This window comes from Zalophus californianus, chromosome 6, assembly GCF_009762305.2.
Source record: "Zalophus californianus isolate mZalCal1 chromosome 6, mZalCal1.pri.v2, whole genome shotgun sequence".
Taxonomy (NCBI): domain Eukaryota; kingdom Metazoa; phylum Chordata; class Mammalia; order Carnivora; family Otariidae; genus Zalophus; species Zalophus californianus.
The window spans coordinates 45,868,081-45,893,381 of record NC_045600.1 but is presented as its reverse complement, the minus strand read 5'-3'; the positions used below and the strand labels follow the sequence as shown (position 1 = coordinate 45,893,381).

General features: G+C 35.0%; 1 protein-coding gene across 11 annotated transcripts in view; it reads left to right on the top strand.

The window, feature by feature from the left end:
• STYX (serine/threonine/tyrosine interacting protein) overlaps positions 1 to 25,301 on the top strand; it is a 42,411-nt gene that overhangs the window by 15,964 nt on the left and 1,146 nt on the right. For 2 of the 11 annotated variants that reach the window (XM_027570047.2, XM_027570054.2), the window contains 9 exons: positions 3,132 to 3,229; positions 7,283 to 7,343; positions 7,752 to 7,788; positions 8,408 to 8,447; positions 8,541 to 8,591; positions 10,444 to 10,516; positions 14,908 to 14,946; positions 19,551 to 19,644; positions 21,594 to 25,268. In XM_027570047.2, coding sequence (XP_027425848.1) covers positions 3,132 to 3,229; positions 7,283 to 7,343; positions 7,752 to 7,788; positions 8,408 to 8,447; positions 8,541 to 8,591; positions 10,444 to 10,516; positions 14,908 to 14,946; positions 19,551 to 19,644; positions 21,594 to 21,667 — 567 coding nt within the window. In that variant the 3' untranslated portion in view covers positions 21,668 to 25,268. Of the gene's footprint in view, positions 1 to 3,131; positions 3,230 to 3,645; positions 4,832 to 7,282; positions 7,344 to 7,751; positions 7,789 to 8,407; positions 8,448 to 8,540; positions 8,592 to 10,443; positions 10,517 to 14,907; positions 14,947 to 19,550; positions 19,645 to 21,593; positions 25,270 to 25,301 lie in introns of those variants that run through there. The other 9 variants (XR_003515685.2, XR_003515684.2, XR_003515683.2 and 6 more) reach the window with 9 other exon arrangements.

The following is a 25,301-nucleotide window of genomic DNA, read 5'->3' as shown; positions in this document are numbered from 1 at the left end:
GTATATTTAACATTTTAGTTAATCATTCCTTATCAAGGGTAAATGTGTGTGTGTGCATGTGTTTGCACGTTTTAATTGATAAAATCTGATTTCTGTTTTTCCAAGCTTCAGAGACCTGGATGCTCCAGGCTGTAAAGTGTTATACCATATATATCTGATATATCTGTCTCCTGTATAGTCAAACTGAAATGGATTTCTTTAGTTAACACAGTTAACAGGGTAAATCTCATTTTAATATATGAAGCAATTTTGTTGCCACTTCCTACAGGATTCAGTCCTATGAATTAGGACAGTGCTACTAATTCACTTTGAATTGTAATGTGAAACATACCACATGCTTTCCCCAGTACCCTATTTAGAAGTCAGTATTCTTGTGTATAATATCTACCTACAGTAAGTTCTGTAAAAAAAAAAAAAAAAAAACTGAATTTTTAACTTTAATGTTTTAATTTAATGTATTTATGAGTTTTAGATGAATAGGGAGTTTTTTTAAAATTAGAGTCATTTCTTTGAAACTGGAAGGCTTTTTGACTATTGAGGCATATATAAGACTAAACCTAGTTTTGATGGCCTACAGCTAGGTTGGAAGGGGTGGGTTGTTGGTAAAAAAAGAAAAAAAAAGTACTAAGGAAAAGATAGATAACTATAGACTTAACTGTGACTGACTTAAGATAAACTAAAGTACAAATATTGTAATATTCACAAAATGCTGGCCTTCAAAATGGTTTTAGATTATTTGCTTTTTGTATTCCTACAGCATTTTATAAATATACCTATTATAGTATTTGTCACATTAAATCACAAGTATTTCTTTATAGATCTGCTCAAAACCTCTTCCCCCTCAATTTCACCTGAGCAAGAGTTTCTTTGACAAAATTTGATTATTTCCCATTCTGAATCACCGTAGTACAGCTAATATTCTTTTCGTACCATCATCCAAAAAATATATAACAACAAATAATAATAAAAATAAAGAAAGCTTAGGCAATAAACGCCTTTTCTAATACTCATTTAGTTAAGCCTACCTTTTATTGCATTCAAATACATTTAAACTGTTTCTTTGTGTATAATTTTTCTGCAGTTTGTAGGTATGAGATTAGGTCATAATTTGGCTCATACAAAATGAAAATCCATTGAAAAGAAAAAAATATTCTGTGTGCTATCACATTTGGGTCCTATTTTGTTAAGGTTTGTTTTTTACTCAGTAATAGTCTAATATGCCTTCAGAGCTTGTTAAAGCAGGTTTTTATCCATAGTTATGTATATCTTCTATGGTTTCTCACACTAATAAAGTAGATATGAAAACTTCTTTATCACAGATCGAGTATAAACCGAAGAATAGATGTTGAATACATTTTGGAGGTTTAATAAATATGAATATGGAACATTGATTAAATATTAATTCTACCAAAGCTTACCTCCCTTCTGACTCAGGATGCACTCAGGAAATAGAAAGATAGTTAAACTCTATCTAATCTATGCCAGACATAGGAAAATTTGCTGCAAAAAATAACATTTAAAACTTGAAAACCACATTTTCTTAGCTTGGGCTGCTGTAATAAAATACAGAGACCAATGGCTTCAACAACAGACATTTATTTCTCACAGTTGTAGAGCCTGGGAAATCTGAGATCAGGGTGCCCGCATGGTTAGATTTTGGTGAGGGCCCTCTTCCTGACTTGGAGATAGCTGTGTTCTTGCTGTATCTTTCCATGGCAGAAAGAGGAAGCTCAGATAGTTCTTCCTCTTATCAGGGCACTAATTCCATCATGGGGCTTCACCCCCATGACCTCATCTAAATCTAATGTCTAATTAACTCCTAAAGGCCCCCATCTCCTAATACCACCATCACCTTGGGGATTAGGGCTTCAACATAGGAATTTTAGAGAGGCACAAATATTCAGTCCATAACAAATATAAATTATTCTTTTATTTCTCATGGATTATTAGTATTATTGTTACAGACTATTTAATGCAGAAAGTGGGAATTAAATATATAGGAGTATAAACTGAAAGTATCATAGGAAACACAAGATTATGAATTCTGATTCCTCTTGCCAGGATGATTTTGGTCATTCATTTATCGAACAGATAATTAATGAACAGTTAATGTGTTCAGGGTACTGTTACACATACTTAATATGAATCAGTGAACAAAATCCTTGTTCTCATGGAATTTACATTCTAACTATTCAAATAGCAAGTCATGTTACATATATATCATATCATATATATTACATGTATATAACATGTAATGTACATTATCAAACATCATTATATTCATTGAAACCTATAATCACTTGCAAATAAAAACTTAATTGATAATATCTAGGATTGTCATATTAAATTGCTTTAAATGTAGAGCCAAAAAAACACCACAGAATATATCGTTTGGAGTTGCCAGTTTTAACTTTAGAAGAATTTTTAAACTGAATGTTACTAGTCTGTGAACTGTATAAATTAATTCTGGCTTGTAGTAGAAGTAGTATACTGGGAGAGGCATGGTGTAGTTCAGAGATCTGGGCCCTGGTACTGCTATTAACTGTGTCAGTGATGTTCAGTAACTGTATATGCCTTAGTAGTCCCTTCTAAAAAATAAAGGCTTTAGTCAGTGTACGTGACTACCACTTACTGAACACTTGCCATGTGCCCCAGGCATTGTGCCAAACACCTGACAGGGGTAATTTGTCCAACCACTCGGTGAAAAGGTTAGTATTTCCCCCATTTTCCCATGGGAAAACTGAGCCACAGAGCTCACATCATTAGCAGAGCTGGAATATAGAGCTTGGGCTCTCATGACTCCAAAGCCCATGCCTTTAAATTAACCACTTTCTAGTATTGTTTCCGAAATAAATTGTCTTTAAGGTCTCAACAAGCTCTAAAATTATGTAAAATAATCCTGTTAGCCTTTTGAGGATATGTAGTATATATTAATCTTGAATTACTGAAATATCTTGCTGATCACTTCAGGTATTTTATTATGAAATTAGCTTTAATTCCCTGTACTTAAAGTTCAGATATGGTTATGTTAATTCTAGTGTTCGCCCTATATATTTTCAAACATCTGGTGTTACAATAAGATGATGTTTTGTATTTTAAACTATTTCTTTCCCTGTCCCTTTTTTCTATAGCTACCTATACTACAGAAATATGGAATAACCCATATAATATGCATAAGACAAAATATTGAAGCAAACTTTGTTAAACCAAACTTTCAACAATTATTTAGGTAAGAATTACTGCTGTGATTAATGAAAATGTTATGGGCAGCAAACATGTAATGTAGTTTATATTTCAAGTTGATTTTATTATAGCAGTCTTCTGTACATATCTGTTTTTGTGGGTGTGTGTGGTTTTGTTTTTTTGTTTTTTTTCTTTTTGTTTGGTTTTTTTTTTTTTTTTGGTGGGCAGTAAAGCAAAGTTTATGTGATAAGTAAAGTGATGGTACAAAGCTCCTGAAGAGGGAGGGACCCAAGAGGGTTGCCCCGTACATATCTGTTTTATAAGGATGGTCATATAGTATATTACATAAAAAATAAGTATCCTTTAAATTTTAAATAAGTAATGCATATAATGCAGAATTTTAAAGATTCAAAAGCATGTACAGTATGTATACTGAAGAGGTTCCCTATTTCTATGCCTTAGATACTCAGTTCCCTCTCTAGAGGCATCCACTCTTCACTTTTTGAATATCCTCCCAGGGTTATATGTACATATATACAAGCATATTCCTATAGGTAAATTTTTTTTTTTTACACTGGCTTTAAAAATGTTAATATGTTTTAGAGATTGCTTCATATCATTACTTAGATGCATTGGTTTTTTAAACTTGTATAGTAATCTGTTGTATGGCTATACTAAAATTTATTCAACCTGTCACCTATTGGGCATTTTAGATTGTTTCCAGTCTTTTGCTAATATAGTGGGTATCCCTAAATATGTCATTTAATTCATGTGTGAATATATTAATTGGATAAATTTGTAGAAGTGGAACTGCTGGATCAAAGAATGTGAGCATTTAAAATTTTAATGGATGTTGCAGATTGCCCTCCAGTGATTTGTATCAGTTTACATTCCCACTCTGAAGTGAATGAGACTCAATTTCCTAGAGTAAAAATGATGTCTCGTATAGTTCTAATTTGCCTTTCTCATTATGAGTGTGGTTGAGCATTTAATGGTTTTTAATGTTATTTTAGCTTTTTTTTAAAAATAAAGAATTATGTATTACACATGGTACAAGAAAAGGGTAGAAAAAAGGTATATAAATAAAGTAAGTCTCTTTCCTCCTCTAAACCCAGCCATCTAGCTTCCTTCCTGGGAGGCAGCTACTATTAATCCTTAAATATCATTCTAGAGATAGTCTGTGTGTATATAAAAGCATGTATGTTAAAAATACTTTAATGTGCTGCTTTATTTGTAAAAATGAAAGCAACCTGAGTGTCCATCAGTATAAGACACTCTCAAGTATATTGTGAAAATGTATAATAGGATACTGTAACTATGAAAAAGAATGAAATATTTCTAAGTGTGTTGATTGGGAATAATCACTAAGATTTATTAAATTAAAAAAGGAAGGTGTACAACCAAGTATATACTCTCAGTGTGTTTAAAAATATATACAATGTATTAGGCATATATTCTTGTACATGCATAGAAAATTTCTAGGCTAAAAGACCAGAAATCTGACAGTGGTTGCTTCTGAGAAGGAAATTCAGGGTCAGGGATGCTAGAGGGGCCTATTTTTTATTGCAAATATTTTTATACTGTTAGAATTTTTTACCATGTGTACACATTTTTCAGTTAATAAACACTTGTTTTAAAAAAGGAATGTCTATGGGGCGCCTGGGTGGCTCAGTCGTTGGGCGTCTGCCTTCGGCTCAGGTCATGATCCCAGGGTCCTGGGATCGAGCCCTGCATCGGGCTCCCTGCTCAGCGGGAAGCCCGCTTCTCCCTCTCCCACTCCCCCTGCTTGTGTTCCCTGTCTCGCTGTCTCTCTCTCTGTCAAAACCAATAAATAAAACCTTAAAAAAACAAAAAGGAATGTCTATATTCTGAAATAAAATAGATTGAATTTTTTTTCTAATTGTAAAAGAAATCCTTGGTTTTGGGGTGCCTGGGTGGCTCAGTCAGTTAAGCATTTGCCTTGGGCTCATGTCATGATTCCACGGTCCTAGGATCAAGCCCTGCATTGGGCTCCCTGCTCAGCGGGGAGTCTCCTCCCTTTCCCTCTGCCCTTCCCCACTGCTCCTTCTCTCTCTTTCTCAGGTGCCCAAAAATCCTTGTTCTTTATAGATACTTTGGAAAATAAAGAATGATGCCAGGAGGGGTGCCTGGGTGGCTCAGTCGTTGAGTATCTGCCTTTGGCTCAGGTCATGATCCCAGGGTCCTGGGATCGAGCCCCTCAGCGGGAAGCCTGCTTCTCCCTTTCCCTCTCCCCCTGCTTGTGTTCCCTCTCTCGCTGTCTCTCTCTGTCAAATAAATAAAAGGCGTTAAAAAAAAAAAGAATGATTCCAAGAAGAATATAAAATCATAATTCCACAACCTAGAAGAAACACTTTAGTTAACATTTTGGCATATTCCTCTAAATCTTAACTCTATTATACATATGTGTATTGTGTCTACACACATATAGACTTACATATATTATAGAAAATGCCATGATATTTTAAAATGCCATACTATACATTTCTGATTTGTCTAGAGTTTTTGTTTTTAATACCAAAATGTCTTGGGTACAGCTTCTTTATCCTAATGGAAGAACCCTTTCTCCCTAGATTTGGAATATTGGATTATAGATTGATAGTTCTGCTAATAGTTTTGTTTCTGTTTTTGTTTTTGTTTTTTAAAGATTTTATTTTTAAGTAATCTCTACACCCAGTGTGGGGCTCAAACTTACAACCCTGAGATCAAGAGCTGCAACTCTATGGATTGAGCCAGCCAGGTGCTCCTCTGCTAATAGTTTTTTGTTTTGGGGGGGTTTTTCTTTTTGTTTTTTTTGTTTTTTTGTTTTTAAAAGTAGCCTCCACACCCAGCATGGAGCCCAACTCAGGGCTTGAAATCACAATGTGAGATCGAGATCTGAGCTGAGATCAAGATTCGTATGCTTAACCGACTGAGCCACTCAGGCACCCTGACTGCTAATAGTTTTTAACATTCAAAATGAAATGCAGTAAAATATTTTAGATTGACTCTGAATTAACTTTTTTTTCTTGAAGCAGTGTTTTATGTAATAGTTCAGTCTACACAATCACTTTAGGATACAGTCATTGAATCCTTTTGGTTTTTACATTGGATTATCCTTGGATACTGAGTTTTAGCTTCTCTCTGTTAAACTCTGAATTTATTGAAGTTGTTACCACCTAAATGATCGCTTTACAAACTACTTAAATGATACTAAAGGACTGTCATTTTTAAGGCCATATTGACTTTAAAAATTAATTTTGTAACTTAATTACTATAGTTGTCACCATACAGTACCTCATTAGTTTTTGATGTACTGTTCCATGATTCATTGTTTGCGTATAACACCTATAACACCCAGTGCTCCGTGCAATACATGCCCTCCTTATGGTGACTAACATAACATAATAAAAAAATAAATAATTAATTAAGGAAAAAAAATAATTACTATAGTTGTACTAATAAACAGGTGCTCTAGGATAGGTTAGAAAGGTTTTCACAAAATAAAATAAGCCTAGCATATTAATAAGGTCTTAGTATTTTCCAAAGTGCAAAATTATAGGACAGGTAGTCTCTTGGTTGATTTTTACTCTACTGAAGGTTAGTTCAAGCAACGAATGTTTGACTCATTGCTCCGTTAAACTTCTATTTTGATTACCTTCTTCTCTTTCAGACTTTGGGCTTCCTCTGAATTGTCCTCTGTAGCATTGTGAGGAGGGATCAGAGGGCCACTCAAAGAAGAATCTTCTAGTCCATGGGGAAGTTAGTAGAAATAGAAGAATAACAGTAAAGAATACAGACACTTTTTCTCTTTATATTATAGGTCCACTCTGATCTAGAGGAAAGTTTTCTTCCTTCATGTGACTTTTCAATTTTAACCAGATAATTTTTTTATACAAAAGTATCAGAAATGTTAACTTATTATTTAAGAAGGCTTTAAATGCTGTGCATTTAAACAATATAAAATCTACGACCCAGTTCTTGGGACTATGATACTTTGAAAGTTGTTTTGCATTATTTTCATGGTTGTCAAGAAATTCTGAAGTTTTTTATACACAGTTTTATCTGAAAGTGTGCTTATCACGAAATATTCTATTTTCAGATATTTAGTCTTGGATATTGCAGATAATCCAGTTGAAAATATAATACGTTATTTTCCCATGGTAAGTATCATGCTTTAATATCATTTAAATTTTATGATTTGACTTCTTAATTATGGTCTAAAACTTAATAATGAAACTAATTCCTTCCTATGCTGCTTTTACTTTGTTATGACTGAAAATTGTGGGATTATATTTTAAAGAATATTTATTTTTAAAACCTTTTTATGATCTCCAAATATCTGAGAAATCACACTTTGAATTTATTAAATTCAAATTAAATTTTAGATCCTGTATAATTTCTAAAATTTGTAATAGGTGCATTTGTAGCATTTTGGAAATTATTGAATGAAGGCAGTTTTTATTATTATAAATAAAGAAATTTTTTCAGTATATTTTGCTTTACCATATGTATATTTTATGCTTGTATTAATCCACATGTTTTATTGAAACACTGTTTTTTGTCTTCAGACTAAAGAATTTATTGATGGAAGCTTACAAACTGGAGGTAAATAATATTTTCTTTACTTGCTCAATATTCAGTTTTAGGGGACTCTGTGTTACAGTTAATGTTTTTTTTTTTTTTTTTTTAAAGATTTCATTTATTTGAGAGAGAGAGAATGAGAGAGCGAGCACACGAGATGGGGGAGGGTCAGAGGGAGAAGCAGACTCCCTGCTGAGCAGGGAGCCCGATGCTGGACTTGATCCAGGGATTCCAGGATCATGACCTGAGCCGAAGGCAGTCGCTCAACCAACTGAGCCACCCAGGCGCCTGCAGTTAATGTTTTAGTTAACATTTGTCTTAAATGCAGGCTATGGAAGTTGCAATTGTATGTAATAGACTATTCCCAAATTTGGTTTTTCCCAACTCCTTGCTTCATTTGGATAGGCTTTCTTAAATATTCCTATATAACTATTTTCCAGTTTTGGGTCACCTTTAAATCCCTTTAATTTCAAAGTATAAATTGTAAAGATTGAAAGTTAATAAATATCTAAGTGTGGTATGTATAAAATATAAAATGTTTAAGAAAAGATTTATCATACTATGATATGGTACATGGTTTCAATATATTTTAGTTGCTGAATTAGATGTTTTTTTGTCAGAATAACTATTTCTTGTTTTTCAGGAAAAGTTCTTGTCCATGGAAATGCAGGAATCTCCAGGAGGTATGAAGTTAGGAGATTATCTTTCTTTCTCTAGCATTTAATTAATGAGCTGTGTTTTCTATTTTTTTTCTAAAATTTTTTCCCCCTCTTCAGTGCTGCCTTTGTTATTGCATACATTATGGAAACATTTGGAATGAAGTACAGGTAAGAAAGTACTCTGAAACCTAGCCACAATTTAAATTCTCAGTAAAATGAAGCTTAAAGGAAACAGTTTTGGATTTTAAAGTTGATATCCTGATTTTGTCATCTGTTCATGTATATTAGGCAGGCTCTTTATCCCATGATTAGTCTCTTAAACTTTATGGCTTATCTACCTTGTATAGGTCTACTTGGCTAATATTTTGTGGTTTTAGGGAGCTAGTGCTAAATGTTGTTAAGAAGCCAAGGTAGTTATAGTTGGGAATAATTATGGAAAACTGTTTACTGCTAGAGAATTGTTTAGTCCGATTTTAAAAACTCTTAGACACAGATGTTATTGCTTCCCTTGCTTAAAAGGCTAATTTATTATGTTTTCCTTTAACAGTAGTTGGATGAAAAATTAACCTAGAAATTGTTTCAGCTTCTATTCACAGTTCAGTGTAGTTTTCTTAACCGGAATCAACTTTTTCAAGTATACTGCCTAGATAAAACAGAGAGAGCCCCAAAACAAAAACCTTGCCAGTGTACAGTGTTTCTTTTTTTTAGTGTGTCTTGCTAGAAGCCTAGTAATCATTGACAACTCCTTGTCTTTCACTCCCTATCTCCCAAACTTAACCCATTACCAAATCCTGTCTTTTTTATGTTCTAAAATATACCTTGAATCTATCTCTTTATCTTTCTCTTCATCATCATTTAATCCCCTAATCCAAGCTCCAGTCATGTCTTTTTTGGACTCTTTTTTTTTTTTAAGATTTTATTTATTTATTCAGGAAAGAGAGAGAGAGAGAGAGAGAGCCAGAGGGAGAAGCAGGCTCCCAAGGAGAAGGGAGCCCAATGCGGGACTCAATCCCAGGACCCTGGGATCATAACCTGAGGCAAAGGCAGACGCTTAACCATCTGAGCCACCCAGGCACCCTCTTTCTTGAACTCTTAACAGTGGTAGCCTTCTTAGTGGTTTCATGTATTCTTTACTTCTCCAGTCTGTTTCTTTTCCTCACACTACAGTTGAAATGATCTTTTCAAAAGATAAATCTGATCAAATAATCACCTTACCCCAAAAAGGTCTCAGAGGTTTCTGATCCTTAATAATTCTTAATCATGGTCAGTAAAACTTTGATATGCCTGTATCAACCTGTCCATCATTATACCATGTTCCATGTTAACTCTCTTCATTTGAGCTGCGTTCAGCATTGGATCTACATTCCTGACACACAGTAGACATTCAAAATCTTTAGTTTGTTTGGTATCCTTTAAGTTTAAATTTTGATGGAAAGGTTGCTTAAAAGTATCAGTTAATATTATTTGAATACAAATGCTTTGTTTATTTAATTGGTAGACTTTTATATATTCTCTTTATTATTTGGTGTCTTGACAGTAATAATATTAATAGTGAATCTAGGTGCTCTTCTAGACTCTTTATCTCATTTAAGACTCACAACAACACAAGAAGGTAGATATACTTCTTGTTTAAACAATGATAAAATTTTGAGCACACACTTTGTAATAGATGCTACACAAGGTGCTTTATATTTACTATCACCCATCTTCATAATTGCCCTCCAAAATAGGAACTATTATAAACTCCAGTTTACATGTAAGAAAAATAAAGCTTAGAAAGTTGAGCAGCTTCCCTTAGAACACAAGCTGGTAAACAGAGGGGTGGTGATCTTTCATCTGCCCATGCTGTTGATTTTTCCACTATAGCTTGCTACCTCTCTGTAGCACAAGTTTTATGATTATGATTTCCTGTTCAGGTAAATTTTTGGTTAAGTTCCTATTTTAGGTAAATACTAAAAAAATTGAGGTTAATTCATGAAATAATACCATCACCTTAGTTTTCTTTTTTTTTATTTTTCAGAGATGCATTTGCTTATGTTCAAGAAAGAAGATTTTGTATTAATCCTAATGCTGGATTTGTTCATCAACTTCAGGTAACCACTCTTCCTCGTCTTTAAAGTAGTCAGAAAGGAGGATAATTAAAATCTTATGTCTATATAATTTAAGTGTAGAATTTATTTTTTTATTTTTTAAGTTTTATTTAAAGATTTTATTTATTTGAGAGAGGGAGATAGCAAGAGAGAGCATGAGTGGGGGATGGGGAGAGGGAGAGAAGCAGGCTCCCTGCATCATGGGGCTCAATCTCAGGAACCTGAGATCATGACCTCAGCTGAAGGCAGATGCTTAACTGACTGAGCCACCCAGACGCCCTAGAATTTATTTTAAATACTTAAAAATTTCCATAATCTAATTTGATTGATTTCATTATTATTATTTTTTTAAGTTTAAGTAATCTCTGCACCCAACATGGGGCTCAAATTCACAACACTGAGATCAAGAGTTGCATGCTCCTCCAACTGAGCCAGCCAAGTACCTCCTAATTTGATTTTTCTATTCAAATTTACATTTCTAGTTAAAGGTATTTTCCTTTTTGTTTTTTAAGTCTTTTCTTTAAAGCTGCCATTATTTTCTCCCTCTGACCCTCCCCTCTCTCATGGCTCTCTCTCATTCTCTAATAAATAAAATCTTTAAAAAAAAATAAAATAAAGCTGCCATTACTGTGAAAAAAGGACTAAAGGCACATTGTTAAATGTAAGATAAAATAATGTTAGAGGAGTCCAGGATGGTAGAGGAGTAGGGGACCCTAGTTTAATCTGGTCCCAGGAATTCAGCTAGATAGCTATCAAATCATTCTGAACACCTGTGAACTCAACAGGAGATCTAAGAAAAGAATAAAAGAATAGATACAACTTAAATAAATAAAAAATCTTCAAAAGGGGGGGCGGCGCATGGGTGACTCAGTTGGTTAAGCAACTGCCTTCGGCTCAGGTCATGATCCTGGAGTCCCGGGATCGAGTCCCGCATCAGGCTCCCTGCTCAGCAGGGAGTCTGCTTCTCCCTCTGACCCTCTTCCCTCTCGTGCTATCTCTCATTCTCTCTCTCTCATTCTCTCTCTTTCAAATATATAAATTAAAAAATCTTTAAAAAAAAAGCTGCAACTCCGCAAATAGAAAAGCGAGCACTTTCTGCAAGGTTGGAGGTGCAGAGAAGTGAATTCAAGACGATATATGGGAAAATAAACTGTGGGGGGAGGGAGCCTCTCTAAGCCGGCTATAAGAAAGTGATATAGCAGCAAAGTGCAAATTCAGGACTTTTAGAAGTCTGCTTCAGTGGTGGGTAGGGGACATCCCAGCCTTAAAGGCACTAAAGGTGGCTAAGCGGGGGTGGGACAGTGTGGTCTCAGAATCACAGGAAGACCAGGGGTGCCTGAGTGTGGCAGAGTTCCCAGGCATTGGGGCGGGGAAGCCGGCTACAGTGAGCCCAGGAGTGGACTCTGAGCTGGGGTGTTGCCATAAACCACAAACTGCAGCACAGTTGGGCAACTGCTTTCTGAGCAGGGGCCCAGCAAGTGGCAGAACCGGCAAGACACCCCTTCCTCCCCCGGGAGGAGTGGCACAATAGCGCACCACAGGAGTCTGCAGGGTTTAGATGCTGGAAACGGGTCGTGGTCTGAGATAGAAATGCTCAGTCACAGGCTGGTTGAACACGGAGTGTAGATGGAGACCAGGGAGACAGGAGTGACTGATGCATTTCTCTGAGGGCTCATTGAAGAGTGGGGCCCCGAGCTTTCGGTTCTGGGGCCGGAAGTTTGGGAGGATCCCAAAAAACTCCACCCCAAAATTGCTAGAACTCATACAGGAATTCAGCGAAGTGGCAGGATATAAAATCAATGCACAGAAATCAGTTGTATTCCTGTACACTAACAATGAAACAGAAGAAAGAGAATTAAGGAGTTCATTCCATTTACAATTGCCCCCAAAACCATGAGAGAGATACCTAGAAATAAACCTGACCAAAGAGGCAAAGAATCTGTACTCAGAAAACTGTTGAACACTTGTGAAAGAAATTGAGGAAGACACAAAGAAATGGAAAAACATTCCATGCTCATAGATTGGAAGAACAGATACTGTTAAAAACTATGCAACCTAGAGCAGTCTGCACATTCAGTGTAATCCCTATCAAAATACCATCAACTTTTTTCACAGAGCTAGAACAAATAAACCTAAAATTTGTATGGAACCAGAAAAGACCCCAAATAGCCAAAAAAATGTTGAAAAAGAAAACCAAAGCTGGTGGCATCACAATTCTAGACTTGAAGCTCTATTACAAAGCTGTAGTCATCATGACAGTATGGTACTGGCACAAAAACAGACACATAGATCAGTGGAACAGACGAGAGAACCCAGAAATGGCCCCTCAACTATATTGTCAACTAATCTTAAAGCAGGAAAGAATATCCAATGGAAAAAAGTCTGTTCAACAATTGGTGTTGGGAAAATTGGACAGCCACATGCAGAAGAACAAAACTGGACCATTTTCTTAACACCATACACAAAAATAGACTCAAAATGGATGAAAGACCTCAGTGTGAGGCAGGAATTCATCCAAATCCTAGAGCAGAACACAGGCAGCAACCTCTTTGACCTTGGCCACAGTAACTTCTTGCTAGACACATCTCCAAAGGCAAGGGAAACAAGCAAAAATGAACTATTGGGACTTCATCAAGATAAAGAATTTGCACAGCAAAGGAAACAGTTCACAAACCAAAGACAACTGACAGAATGGGAGAAGGTATTTGCAAATGACTTACCAAATAAAGGGCTAGTATCCAAAATCTATAAAGAACAAACTCAACAAAGAACAAATAATCCAATCAAGAAATGGGCAGAAGACACACATTTCTGCAAAGAAGACATCCAAATGGCCAACAGACATACAAAAAAATGCTCAATATCACTCAGCATCAGAGAAATACAAATCAAAACCACAATGAGATACTACCTCACACTAGTCAGAATGGCTAAAATCAACAAGTCAGGAAATGACAGATGTTGGCGAGGTTGCGGAGAAAGGGGAGCCCTCCTGCACTGTTGGTGGGAATGCAAGCTGATGCAGCCACTCTGAAAAACAGTATGGAGGTTCCTCAGAAAGTTGAAAGTAGAGCTACCCTATGACCCAGCAATTGCAGGCACTACTGGGTATTTACCCAAAGATACAAATGTAGTGATCTGAAGGGGCACCTGCACCCCAGTGTTTATAACAGCTGTGTCCACAGTTGCCAAACTATGGAAAGAGCCCAGATGTCCATCGACAGATGAATGGATAAAGAAGATGTGGTGTGTCTTTTATATACAATGGAATATTACGCAGCCATCAAAAATTGAAATCTTTATATTTGCAACAATGTGGCTGGAACTAGAGGGTATTATGCTAAGTGAAATAAGTCCATCAGAGAAAGACAGTAATCATGATCTCACTGATAGGTGGAATTTAAGAAACAAAACAGGATCATAGGGGAAGAGAGGGAAAAATAAAATGAAATCAGAGAGACAAACCATAAGAGACTCGTAATCATAGGAAACAAACAGGTTTGCTGGGGTGGGGTGGAGGGAATGGGGTAACTGGGCGATGGATATTAAGGAGGGCATGTGATATAATTAGCACTGGGTATTTTATATAAGACTGATGAATCATTAACGTCTACGTCTTAAACCAGTAATACATTATATGTTAATTGAATTTAAATTTAAAAAATTTTTTAAAATTAAATGAAAATAAAAAGTAAATAATTGATAGAAATTTCTTCTATTTGATTAAACTAGTATCTGATTAAACTAGTTCATTTTTTTCTAAGAAGGAATATCAGTCCTCTGGTTGATTCTATCCAGTTATGCAGGAATAAATCTCACATTGAGACATTGAGGGCATTACAAAATGGATTGTCTCAGGGGTATCTGGGTGGCTCAGTTGGTTAAGCATCTGCCTTTGACTCAGGTCATGATCTTGGGATCCTGTGATTGAGCCCCACATCAGGCTCCCTGCTCAGCGGGGAGTCTGCTTCTCCTTTTCCCTCTCTGCACCCCTCTCCCCCCACCGGCTACTCATGCTCTCTCTCTCTCAAAATCTTTAAAAAAATTAACAAAATGGATTGTCTCAGTTACCAAACTTTAAATTTTACTTTTTTTTCCATTCATTTAAAACAAACTGGTATTTCTTACTCTAGCATGTTTATGTAAAATGTTTCTTTTTATTTTTTTATAAAATACAAAACTGTAAGTTTCTTAGCCTTTTAATCCTGTTGTGTAAAAACATTCTTTTAGAATTTCTTTTTGTATTTGTAAAAGTAATATACACATGTTAAAAAATTCAGCAATATATATACAAGTCTAACTGCATAATGTTTCTATATGCATATGTACAGATGTATATATGCATCACAACTTGGTATGATTTCTTATACATAAACGTTTTGGGTTGTTTCTAGCCTTTCATGATTATAAACAATATTGGGAGAAGTATACTGGTAGGTACATCTTTGTTTACATCTGAAATATACCTGTATGATATATACATATATATATATATATATATATATATATATGGAATTGCTGGGTCAGAGGGATTTGAAATTTGTTGTTACCATATAATCTTTAAAAAAGCTGAAATAATGTAAACCACCAAGAAACAAGGAGTACCTGTTTCCTAGTAGTTCCTGTTCAATGCCAAGAGCCAAAAGTATTTTATTAGATTTTCTGATCATTGCCATCTTGGTGGTAAAAGTGGCGACTCCTGTGGTTTGCCCATTCTTCTATCAGATTGTTGGTCTTTTTCCTCTTTGTTTTATAAGAGCTCTTTGTATATTATTAAGTAATCTGTCTTTAGCCAACTGATTTAAAATACCATTTTTATTATATACCAAACTCTGATCTATACATGGGTCTATTTCTGGGCTTTGTATTCTGTTCCATTGCTCTGCTTAATGCTGCAACTGTATCAGTTTTAAATACTAGGTTATTATGTAAATAACTTATGGCATAGCTCAAGATTTCCTCATTAATGTTCTTTCTAGAATTTTCCTGGAAACTTCTTAACATTTACTTTTTGGTGTGAACTTTGCTGGAAAGAGCCCTATATTTTTTAAGTTACTGCTAAGTTCAGAGTTCAAAAAGAATTGACACCTTTACATTTTTAGTCTTCCTAAGAATATATTCCATTTATTCACATCAATTTCTATTTCCTTTAGTGTTTTAAAGTTTTCTTTGTGTAGAACATATGTATTTCTTATGAAATTTACAGTATCCTGTATTCAACACAGTATACTCAGCACCGTAGGCCGAATTTTACAAGAAGTTAATTCCTCCTCCACTTAAAAACCAGAGGCCTTATTTATTATAATGGCTTATAAATCCCTACATGTGTAGTCCCTTACCTCTCAAGTTCTAGTCTACAATCCCATTTGCTTACTGTGTATGTTCTAGTCACACTGACCTCATAATTCCTTGAAAATACTATGCATGTTCTCATCTCAAGGCACTTGCTCTTATCTCCCCACACCTAGAATGCTTTTCCCCAAATATCTGCATGGCTTGTTTCCTTAATTTTCTTTTGACTATTATTGCAGTTGCTTTCTAACAAGTATACTTGCTTCTGCCCTTATCCCAAATCACTACAAGTCAAAAGAAGATGTTAGTTTGGACCAAAATGGTAGTAGGGGAAGAAGTGAGAAGAGATCACATTTTGGATTTATTTGACTGTATAGCTGACAGGATTTGCTGATGGATTGGATGTGAAGAGAGGAGATTAGGATGGATCTAAGCCTTTATGGAAGAAACTGCATGAAAAGGTTTGAAGGGAGTAAAATCGAGTTCAGTTTTGGTCATCTTAAGGTTGAGAGGGCTGTTGGACAATAGGCAGTTATATAAAGTCCAGAGTTCATGGGAAAGAACCATGTATCTAAGGAGTATCAGTATATAGGTGATATTGAAAGCCCTGAGACGAGGTGAGATCACTAGGGGAGTGCAGATAGAGAAGAATTTCCAAAACAGATCCTAGTGTACTCCAACATGTAGAGGGTGGGGAGATGAGGAATTAGTAGAAGAGATCGAAAAGAATGGCCACTGACATAGGAAGAAAATCAGGGTGGCTTGTTGTTTGGGAAGTCAAGTGAAGAAAGTGTTTGAAGAAGTAGGGAATGGGGTCACCTGGGTGGCTTATTTGGTTAAGCGCCCAGCTCTTGATTTCAGCTCAGGTCATGATCTCATGGGTCATGAGATTGAGCCCTACACTCAGTGGGGAGTCTGCTTGAGATTCTCTCCCTCTCCCCGCCCTCTTCTCTCTCTCTCTCTCTCTCAAAATAAATACATCTAAATCTTAAAAAAGTGGGGAATGATTCACTGTATCAAAAGCTGCTAATAGGTTAAATAAGATAAGGGCTGAGAATTGACATTAGGTTAGGAACATGAGGTCATTGGTGGCCTTGACAAACAGGTTTTGTGGACGGGGGAGGATAAACATAATTGCTCAGAGTTCAAGAGAAAACGGGAAGAAAGGAATGTAAGTAGCAAGAATAGATAATTTTAGGAATTACACTTTGAAGGAGAAAACAACAGTAGCTAGAGGGGAAACTAGGGTTATTAAGGAGGATTTTGTTTTCTAAAATGATAGGAAGTGTAGCATATTTGCGGTTTGAAACAATCGAGGAGAAAAGAGAAAATTGGTGTTATGCCAGAATTGGATAGTATGGTCTATTCTCTTTGTTGATTCTGTTATATTCATTCATTCATTATTTCTGTGGTTTTATTTTTTTCTCTCCCATTGAGCTCTAATAGTTCGTATGTCATCTGTTTCATTGTTATATTTCTTCCATGAGTCCTTTTATTTCTTCTTTGAACTCAGTTTCAGAAATGCCATACTCATTGGGCACCTGGCTAGCTCAGTCAATTAAGTGTCTTGTCTGCCTTTGGCTCAGGTCATGATCCCAGGGTCCTGGGATCCCCACATCAGGCTCCCTGCTCAGTGGGGGAATCAGCTTCTCTCTCTACCCCTCTCCCCTGCTCGTGCTTTCTCTCTCACTCTCTCAAATAAAACCTTAAAAGAAATGCCATACTCGTTGATTTCATGGAGAATAATCATTTTCATCTGCTTCATGGTGCAATCTTGACACTGTTCTTAATGTGACTTTTGGTTATAAAGTTGCTTTTTTCCCCCTTCTGACATCTTTACGCTAAAACCTACAATGGTTCCTTTATGATTATTGGTCATCTTTGAACCGGAAGTATTCTTAGAACAGCTATTTGCCCCAACAATAAAATTGTGGGAGAGGAACCTGGATAGTGGTTGGGGAAGGCAGACAGCTTAAATTTTCCTACTTGTTTTGGAAGTTTTTCTCACCAGCACTTTTCTCTGGTGGTTTAACTCGATGAGTAAGCAGCAGAGCCTCTTATGTCACAGGTTTTTCTTGTTTGTATTGATAAACATAGCATGCACATTAAAACCACCCAGAGGAACCTAACCTAAACCAATTAAATGACAATCACTGGGGGTGAGACTTGAGCATATATGTATTTTAAAACTCCTCAGGTGATCCTCAGGTATAGCCAGGCTTGAGAATTACTGGTTTCGTTTTTATTTTTAGCTAAGATCAGATACTTGGCTAAATACACGTACCCTGCTTCTTGCAAAAACGGCATGTGTGGGCATTCACATTTTCCTTAATACGCCCTACCTCATCCCCACAGCCCACTCGTATTTCCTATAATACTGTGCAAGGGCTTGTTAGATTTATCTTAGATCCACCATCTTTTTTTGGAGCACTTTGAAATATACTCATTCTGCCTAATTTCTGCAATCAGGCATCTTGTATGCCTACCTTGGTCTGGTTCCATTTAAAAATAAGTTTTGAAATACACATACAGAAAAGGCATAAAATGTAAATAAACATCCATGTAACCATCAGGTCAAGAAATTGAACATATGCCAGGATCCCAAAAGCCCTTGTGTTACCCCTTCCTAACCACAAACACTCTTTCTCCTTTTGTAAAGGTAACCACTATTCTGACCAATTTGTAATCAGTTCTTTACTTTTCATTCTTCTTTTATTCAGGGTTATGGATGTTTTCTACTTTCATCAAATAAGGAATTCTCTATTTTTTGTTTTCAGAAAGGAGAGGGGGTAGGAATGCCTTTATTCTTCCATCTTTGGAAGTAGAGGACTATTAATTTTTTTTTTAAGATTTTATTTATTTATTTGACAGAGACACAGCAAGAGAGGGAACCCAAGCAGGGGGAGTGGGAGAGGCAGAAGCAGGCTTCCGTGGAGCAGGGAGCCTGATGCGGGGCTCGATCCCAGGACCCCGAGATCATGACCTAAGGGGAAGGCAGATGCTTAACAACTGAGCCACCCAGGCACCCCGAAGACTACTAATTTTAAGGAATTAGAAAACCAAATATATATTTGAATCCATTAAATGCTTTATATTACTCTCATTTTTAAAATATTTTCAACTGTATAGCATTTTATCTTCACTGAATTTTATTTCATTTTATTCTTAAAATTATTTTATGAGCATTTTCGGGTTTTGGGGATGTGTGTGTGTGTGTTTTAACAGAGGAAATTAAAGATGATATAGCTAACACCCCATCGGCAGAGAACAGATAACTGCCTAACTAGCAGTTCAGTGTACGATACCCTAGTGCAAGCTGTTAAAGTGACTTGATTTATAGTCTTTTCAGTAAATGTGAAAGTATGAGATAGGAATTTTATTTTACTTTTTTTAAGAGATAGGAATTTTTAACTTGCATTTCTCCTTTTTTAAAATATTTATTTGAGAGAGAAAGGAGAGAGTCAGGAGAGTGGCAGAGGGGGAAGGAGAGGGACAGGCAGACTCTGTATGGACGCCAGGCTCCATCCCACAACCCTGAGATCATGACCTGAACTGAAACTAAGAGTCAGCCGCTTAACGGAATGAGCCACCCAACCCAGGTCCCCCTACACTTGCATTTGTCTTACAACAGTATGGCACCAGATATTTCAGTATAAACTAAGAATACCGATAATATACGCATTAATCACTCTTTTGGGTACCCAAGAATCTAAATGTCTGTTCATGTTAATCAAATATTTTTTAGGAATATGAAGCCATCTACCTAGCAAAATTAACAATACAGATGATGTCACCACTCCAGATAGAAAGGTCATTATCTGTTCATTCTGGACCCACAGGTAAGGGTTTTTTGTCATCTTGGAGAAGGTTGGGGAGAAAGTTGATGGTATGAAAGGTAGAAAGCATCTTTTGCTCTTTACAAGTTATACTGAACAATTTAAATTGTTTAGAAAACTTTGGGTAGGCTATTGAATTTCACACAAGATAACTGCAAGTTAATTTTATAAAGAATACATGTATATTATATTGAGTTTCTGCTGTGTGTACACCACTGTACCTGGTTAATAGAATATATTAGCTCGAAGATCAAACTTCTGCTTGGTTTAGTTTAGGTCTTTAAGTAGTATAACTGCTGTAAAATAAGGGATCTGGAGAAGGGGCTCTAAGTATATTCAGGCGATCTTAATAAAAATAAAAGGTGGTTAATAAATAAAAGCATGTTTCAAATTAAGTAGGGTGACTAATGTGAGCCACCCATTTTTCTCTTGTCATCAGTATTTCAATCCCTTCTCCCTTTCTTCCTTATATCAGAGTACTCCTCCCTTATTTTCAAAGTTAATGATCCAAGCATGCTCTTAAAAGATATCTTTTAACTTCTATCTTCCTTTTCTAAGACCTTGCTACCCTTGTTTGTCTCTTTTCTTTTTTACTGAGTCTCATTCTATTTCAGGTCCATATTGGCCTCCTATCCAAACTCTTACTTGGTCTGTTCTAAACAATTGTGGCCAGATCTATTTTCACAAAAGATAGTTCTGATGTATTTTTTCCTGTACAGAATCCTTCATTGGTTTAATTCCTACAGAAGACCTAGAGCGTCATAGTATAAGTAAGGTGTTTCTGATCTTGGTATTTCGCAGTGCTCCTCTTTATATAAGCACTCCAGAAAACTGGACTAATGGTTTCATTTGTGTCTTTTCTCCACCAAGAATGCATAACATTCAGTGTCTCTACCCTTAAAAACTTAAGTTTACATGCTATGGTTCAAGAGAAATGATTAACTTAATCTTCCTCCAATCCCTAGTTATTTGAAACTCCTATAGAACTTTATTTGTACCTCCTCACTTTCTGCTTTGCATTAGTTATTTATGTCTCATACCTCTTAGGTACAGCACTTAATATGAAATTCAGCTATAGCCTGTATTTAGCTTTATGGCTAGCATATTTTCTGCTTTATTCCATTGTCTTGATACTATATTTATATCCTTATTAATCTTACAGTGAAACGTTAGTTTCATGTTAGAATCCACTCTCTAAATTAACATTATTACCGTGATTTAGCACAACCTTTTGGGCATAACTTAAAGCCTCTGCCATTGTTAGGCAGATAACACAGCAGACCCTTTACCAGTTTAATTGTTCCCCTAAAGTTTTCCTCCACTGAGACTCAAATTTTTTGATTATAACTGTTCGTCATGTAGTGATAGCTTTGATTCAGTGTGAGAAATTTCTGTACTAGCAGACTCTGATGTAAAGAGTAGATAAAATAAAATCTCTTCCTTATCTGTTGCATACCATCTTTTCTCCCAGCTCTAGACTTCTTGGTAATAAAACCACAGCTTCAGTGGAAAAATATTTTTGGCATTGTCTATGAAAGCAAAAAGATAATTATATCTACAAAATAAAATTGCACAAATATAAAATTAACTCTTAAATTTTATGTTCTAAGTCATCGGTTTATGGTAGCTAAAGAACAAACTTGGTAACCAAACATTTATACCATAATCTCTTTAACAATTCTGTTTTCATACTGTTTCAAAAGTGATTGTTATTTGTAATACCTAAGACATAGTTAATTCTCAAGAGGGGAAATGTATCTTGTTATGAAGATAAAAGTTTGGTCATTTATAACAAAAGAATTAGTAACATTTTACTAAAAATTCAGTCATGGAATTCTCATAATGCATATACATAAGTAACGCTTTATGAAAATGAAGTTTTATTAGCTCTAACACTCTAACAAATGAGTTTAAGTTCCCATTATATGTTATATTTGTGCAATAATTTTTAGGCAGTTTGAAGAGAACACATGAAGAAGAAGAAGATTTTGGAAACATGCAAGTGGCGACTGCACAGAATGGCTGACTCAAACAACATTAGAGAGGATGTGAATTTCTATTTGGGAAGGAGAAAATACTAGAGACAATAATAATGTATAAAATGGTAAAAACACAAGTCGTATTTTTTTTTTTTTAAATTATATGTTGCTTCCAGGCGTGTTTCTCTGCAACTTGTTGAGCAACATTTTAAGATGATGTTGGACTTCTGCAATAGATGGCACTGATGGTTTTACTCCTTTCTTCTTTTTTCTTTTCTTTTCTTTTTTTCTTTATATTTTACAGTTTTATTATAAACCAAGAATTTTGGACTTGCAAAGAGGTATTATTGCAATAATGCACTTTTCATACTTGAAATTTATTTGTATGATATAAAGTTATTACTTTAAATAAAATGCAAGTTAGGGGGGATTTGTTTATAAAATCTGGGTAATTTATAACGAGAATTTCCTAAAGTTTGCTAAAAATTCATTTTGTGTTCTATATATTACATTTTAAAAATAATTTTACAGTTCACTTTTATGATGGAACCTCTTATGGAAACATTAACAAATGCAGGAATCTGCCACATTTCTGTTTTAGTGTAATTCAGTAGCTTTATTACCCTTTTACTTTTTTAAACTTAATACCTTATTAATCTTTGAATCATGACATTAGCTAACTCTTCTTACTTTAACATGATCCAAGTATTGCTTCTAATCCTGTTACCTTCCTAATTTGTTTATTCTATAGAAAAAAAAGTTTAATGAACAAAAGGAAGATGTTTTGCTTGGTAATACCAGATACTAAAAACAAGGAGTTTTAGACTTTTTGAGCCACTTTCCTTTTTTCTTGAAAAGCCAAATGTTGTGTTTGTTCTTTTTAGAGTTGTTTAGCCCATTTTTTCTTTGTCCAAAATAGTTCTAAGTAGAATAACCAGTGTAGCACTATTTTTTTCTAAATGAAGTCCAAAAAAGAAAAGTGCCTTGCATCAATAAAAAAATTAAAAATCTCACGACCTTTAAATTAGTATATGTCGAACAGTACAAAGTTTTAAACATTTTTCTGTAATTTCTTTTTCTTTTTAACTATAAATTAGTTAAAACAGTCTGAGGTTTAAAGAAACCTCAGTAAATAATTTGGAATATGGAACATTTACTCCTTCATTTTATGTTGTCTTAATGATTCTGTGAGGTTGTTCTGGCTCAGCAGCTTTTCTTTGAAGATGCATTTATTGGGGAAAGTGGTTTGTGGGAAACTTCATTGTATTTAAAATTAGTGTTTTAATTCTTTACACTGAGTTAATTCAAATTTCCCCCATAATTTGCATTAGCAAAGTCACTTTATGGATCCTTAATTCTCCATATTTTTATTTATAAAGATTATTCTAAGAAAAACATTTTTGCTATTTTAAGTATGCCACAAGGAAGGAGAGGAGTGTTTTAACTTTTTATAGTTGATTTAGGGTAGCACAAACAAAACTCGTTTATATCTCACTTTTTCTCAGTCCTCTCTTGAGGTGCTTTACTGATGGAATGATTTCCATACGTTCCCTTGGTACCAGTAGGTACTATGCAGGATAACCCATTACACCAAGTTACTTCTTTGCTTTCTTGCCCTGCAGTGTAAGATAATACAGTTAAGTGCTTTTTTTTTATCCAGCATAACAGGAGAGTGGAAATTAAAATTGATTTATTAATTTGAGTTAATTCCTGTTGACCCAGATGGTATTCCTCTTCTGATTCCCTTCACCTACTTACTACCCTGAAAACAGCCTATTAATCCCATTGTGGTCTTGTATTCTGTTGTGTGATTAGGTCATTTGGTGTGGTAGTCTCTAGTAGAGTCAAGATTTGCATTGTGTTCAGAAATTCCACTTGGCAGATAACACAGCTTTCCTGTATTTGGATCACTACATAGGTCAGCAGAGCTCTCTCTTGCAATCTAATAATCTATGATGCTTCTTCGTTCGGCAGAAACTCTGCTTAAAAGAATCTTCATTATAGTACATTTAGGTTTTAAAATGAGGGAGTTAAGATTTTTAAAATTAGTTTCTTAAATACACATATCCTCTCTAGTAGTTAGGCCAAAAATACAGATTTGGTCATTTACTAATTTAAAGCTGGTAATTTTCCACTTTTTCTAACCACTGTAATTTTTATGTTGTCACTAAAGTGCCTGCCCAGCACTGTATATTAAAGACTGTCTCTTGAACACTAGGAAAAGGGACTATCATCTTCTTGAGTACAGTACTAATAGGGACAAAACAAGAAGTTTATTCTTTATTTCATGTACAAACACCCCAAGTTTGTTTTACCTTGGATCCATTCTTCGACCTAATATTCAACCAGTTCTGGTAGTTCTTCTAGTCTTTCTTCTGTTTGGTTCCATTTTTGGAATTCCTTTATTTCTACGGGTGTTTTGTGATAGTTACCTATAATACATTTAACCAATCATGATTTATTTTCTGAATTTGAATAATGTATGCGTGATATAGCATCCAATTTTAAATAGTAATCTGGGCAAGGATTTAAACTGAAATTGCAGCAAAACAGTAAAACTGCTTTACTGTCCCACTTTAAAAGTATGAAACAAATATTGAAAATATTCAAACTGGAATGGCAGTATTCTTACCTTCTAATTTTAGTTAATTAGTTCATGTTACTTTCTTATCCATTGGGTGCTTAAACAGCGGTTAAACCTTTATTTGTCTCTGTGGTGGAAATGTTAAATCGGGATAGCTTCTGCTACCAACTCTCAACTGTTTAACTTTTAAAGCAGAATATTTGTTTTGTGGGGGGAGTTTGTGCTTCATCTGAGTTTAGAAGTAATGTCAGAAAATGTTAAGCATGTCCTTTTTAAGAAAATATAAGGTTTCTAATTGTCTTATTACCATGGTAATTCAAGTGAATCAGAAGTATTTAACTGCAATCTTGAATTATAAAGTTGGGATTCATATATATATTCATATATATATCGTGTGTGTGTGTATACACACAGACACATCGGGATCTCAACTTGATGTAAAGTAAATGAGCAGTTACCTGGCGGATTTTTTTTTTAATAACTGGCTTAATCCATAATTCCATAACAAACTTAGCTTCACTTCAGTATTTACTTTATCTTTGTCCATTCAACAATGCTCCAATATGGAAATGATAGGAAATAGCGGAGAATTACTAAAGGATTTTATTTTTATTGATTAGAAAGTTTCTAGGATCTTTGAATGCTGGATTTTTTTTTGTCTTACCCATCCATGGCAGCTAAAAAAAAAAAAAAAATCAAAATATTCAGGTTTACATGTTAGCTCTCTCATAGGGAGTTGCCATACCTCACAGTTCAAAGTGTATTCTATAGATCAGTAACATTATACTGACATGTAATTGCAATTTACTATGCAGCAAAATGATTCAAGAAAAATAACCTACAATGTCTATTTACCTTTGTATAGGCAATTGCTTAAGTTACTCTGCTTTTAACATTTGTACTTGGATAAAATGCTCATGTATGTATAGGAATGTCACAGTGCAAGATGCTGCTAGCCCAGGCACAAAGTATTAAAATTATTTTGTGAAGACTGGTGGTTGTATTAAAACTGTTGTGCCATTATACCTCAAAAAGATTGAAATGCTCATTTATACTGCTTATGCCTCAGAACTTTACTTTGGATTACTGTCTTTCAG